The sequence below is a fragment of the Trypanosoma grayi genome, assembly GCF_000691245.1.
Source record: "Trypanosoma grayi strain ANR4 Tgr_1362_V1, whole genome shotgun sequence".
NCBI classification, from domain to species: Eukaryota; Euglenozoa; class Kinetoplastea; order Trypanosomatida; family Trypanosomatidae; genus Trypanosoma; species Trypanosoma grayi.
Window position 1 is genome coordinate 586 of NW_008826980.1, and position 3061 is coordinate 3646.

The 3061-nt window shown below is 60.5% G+C and overlaps 2 protein-coding genes across 2 annotated transcripts; both read left to right on the plus strand.

Annotated features, from left to right (window-relative positions):
* Positions 1 to 171: 171 nt before the first annotated feature.
* Positions 172 to 2262, plus strand: DQ04_13621000 (putative dolichyl-P-Man:GDP-Man5GlcNAc2-PP-dolichyl alpha-1,2-mannosyltransferase; the record flags this gene model as incomplete). The annotated part of the gene is made up of 1 exon (XM_009316993.1): positions 172 to 2262. One exon carries the CDS (start codon positions 172 to 174, stop codon positions 2260 to 2262), a length of 2091 nt encoding a protein of 696 aa, XP_009315268.1.
* Positions 2263 to 2529: 267 nt separating this feature from the next.
* On the plus strand, positions 2530 to 3061 carry DQ04_13621010 (hypothetical protein; the record flags this gene model as incomplete). Its single annotated transcript, XM_009316994.1, has 1 exon — positions 2530 to 3061. A coding segment is annotated over one exon (532 nt), but the record flags the coding sequence as incomplete, so codon positions are not given.

The following is a 3061-nucleotide window of genomic DNA, read 5'->3' on the forward strand; positions in this document are numbered from 1 at the left end:
TTTTTTTTTTCTTTTTTTGGTTTTGCGGTGGTGGGTGTTCTTCTTCACCGCTCACGACCCCCTCTTGCAACGCGCTGCAGGTGTGTGCGATTGATATTTTGTGGTCATTGACAAAGAAGCAAATAACAGCACGTGCAGGGCCAAGAGCAACAGCCACAACAGGGTGTCGCAATGTGGTTTGGTGGGGTCCTGCAGATGGTGGCGGCATTTATCCTGCTGGCGGTCGCCCACTACTTCGCCGCCGGCTTTCTCCCCGTTGCCGACTGCGACGAAACGTACAACTTCGTGGAGCCGATCCACCAGCTGTTGTACGGAAGCGGGCTACAGACGTGGGAAAATTGCCCGATCTACGCGCTGCGTTCGTGGCTCTTCACGTGGGTCTACGCAGCGCCTGCGTTCCTCGTCACCAGCATGCCAAGTCTGCGGAACGTGGACGTGTACTACTTCATCCGCATCTTTCATGGCCGCGTAGCGTGCCTGGGGGAGCTGTTCCTTGTGTATAGCGTGTGGGACGCCTTCTCCGGCCGAGTCGCTGTGGTGACGCTGGTGCTGCTGCTGCTCAACTACCCGATTCCACACGCCGCTGTGAGCGCGTTGCCAACGAGCTTCGTCATGATCAACTACTTTGTGCTGCTGGGCTGTTGGCTCCGCACGGGCCACCGCTCTCGCAGTCGCGGTGCTGGCAGCAATCATACGGGTGGTAGTAGTAGTAGTGGTGGTGGTGGTGGTGGCCATAATAGAGATAGTGGCCTCGCCCCTCATGTAAGTGCGTCGAGGCGCGTGCCAGTACCAACACCACGTGGCGCCATCTTCGGCACTGTCTTCTTCACGGTATTGGCCTGCGTTGTTGGGTGGCCATTCGCCGGGCTCGTCGCCGTCCCTGTGGGGATTGACATGCTTCTGCGCTTCCCCGTAATGTCAGTAGCGTCTCTTTTGTTATCGCTTGCCACAATTGTGCCTCTCGCGGTCGGCCTCGACACGCTGTACTATTGCCGCGTGACGTGGAGCGCGTGGAACCTTGTGCGCTACAATGTGCTGGGCGAGGCGGAGCGCGGGCCGGAGCTGTACGGTGTGGAGCCGTGGTACTACTTCATCAAGAACCTTCTTCTCAACGTGCATGTGATGTTCCTCGCCGGCGTCACGGCTCCTCTTGTCATCCTCCTGAAGCCAGCAGCACGCAGCAGCAGCAGCAGCGGTGCAGTGTCGCTACTGCGGAAGCAGGCACCGCTTCCACTGTCGCCAGCGGAGTTGGAAACACGAGCGGTGTCGGCTCAAATTCTCCAGCAGCACCAGCGAGTGGTGTCGCGGGGCCGCATGCTGCTTTACATCTCCCCGTTCTTTTTGTGGTTCACCTTCTGGTTCACGGTGCCGCACAAGGAGGAGCGGTTCATGGCGCCGGCGTACCCATTTCTTGTGCTCTCCGCCGCGTTATGTTTCACACAGGTGTTCTTCGCCTGCACCCCGTCAATGACGACGGCGACGACAGCGGCGGACGCAGGGTCAGCGACGTTTGCGTCTAAGCCGGAGGTGCAGCGTGAGCGGGGGCGTGGCGGTCGTGTGGGGCGGTCACGCGCGTCATGGCTGCTGCCGGCCATGGGCTGCACTTTGCTTGTCCTCTTCGGCATCGTGTCGTTCTCGCGCAGCATGGCCGTCTACAAATTCTACGCCGGGCCGCAGCGACTGCTCTACGACAACTACGACGTGCTGCGGAACGCTGCGGCACAAAAGTTGGCGGGGCAGGTGAGGAGTAGCAGCACTTTTCACAATCGCAACGTCACCGGCAGTCATGACAGCAGCGCAGCAGCCCTCTACACGCTCTGTGTGGGCCGCGAGTGGTACCGCCTCCCATCGTCCTTCTTCGTCGACCCGCAGCTTGCACGGGTGGCATTCATCAAAACGCCCGCCTTTTCGGGCGCTCTGCCGCTGCCATTCGCGCGGAACGACACCGGCGCGACGTGCCGTTGCGGCTCCGCCGAGGTCAATGATCTCAACCGCGAGATCTCCGCGCAGTATGTGGCGGACGTGGCGGCTGACTGCGACGTTGTTCTTGACAGCGACAGCAATGCAGCAGACGCGCGTGACTCGCCGGATTACCCGCGTGACATCTTTGCGCACGCCCTGGCACCGCCGCAGTTGCTGCTGGACGTTGACAGGACGCCGATGTGGTGCCGTGTGTTGTACTACCCGCTCGGCATCAGCGAACGGTGCGCTGTGTGGCGGCGGGTCGGGTTGTGGAGCAAGCACCGCCCCGCTGCAGCGTGATGAGAGCGGGTGCGACTCGCACCACAACGAAAACGAGTTTGTCTGTTTTTCGCCATGCCCCCCCCCCCTATTGGCTCGGCTGTGCAGCTTCACAAGGCGTAAAACGAGAACACGAAACATTTAAAATGTGCGCCCTTGTGTGTGGGGAGCGTGTGTATTGGTGTTGCCATGATTTCTCTTCGCGTTTGTGAGACAGTGTGTGCAGATAGATTGTGTCAGAAACCAAGACAAATAGATAGTGAAGGGTAGAGTTTGCGAGGCTGCAGGATGGGACGCCACACGGCAACGAGGAGCGTGGCTGCAGTGGCAATTCAGAGGTGGCACCGGCGCAGATGTGAAGTGACGCGTGCCGTGCGGCTGCTGGCCCTTTTGCACGTACTGCAGCACGAGAAAAGGGGCAGCGGAACAGTCGCGCCGCTGCTTAGGGAAATGGCTGCTACTGCTCCTGGAGAGGTGGCCGATGATAACAGCGTAAACCGGAGTACTGATGGTGCGTTGTGTAGCGTTCTCGGGTTGCTTTTGGAGCTGGTCGTCGCATATGCGGAGCGACTACACACCGAGAATTACACCAGACGCCTGCTGCTCGAAAGGCGCGCGGCGGAGTTGCGCACTCCTGGCGAGATGCAGGCATTGGATGTAATCCTCGGCGTGCAGCGTCTGCCGCTCCTGCCAGACGCCACGCTGGTGGAGCTTATCACGGATGTGCGGGTGGCGGCTGCTGCAGGGCGACAGCAGCGCGTGTGGTGTGTGCGACGCTGCCTCGGCGCGGCGGGTGTTGAGCGACTCGTCGGCCACGGCC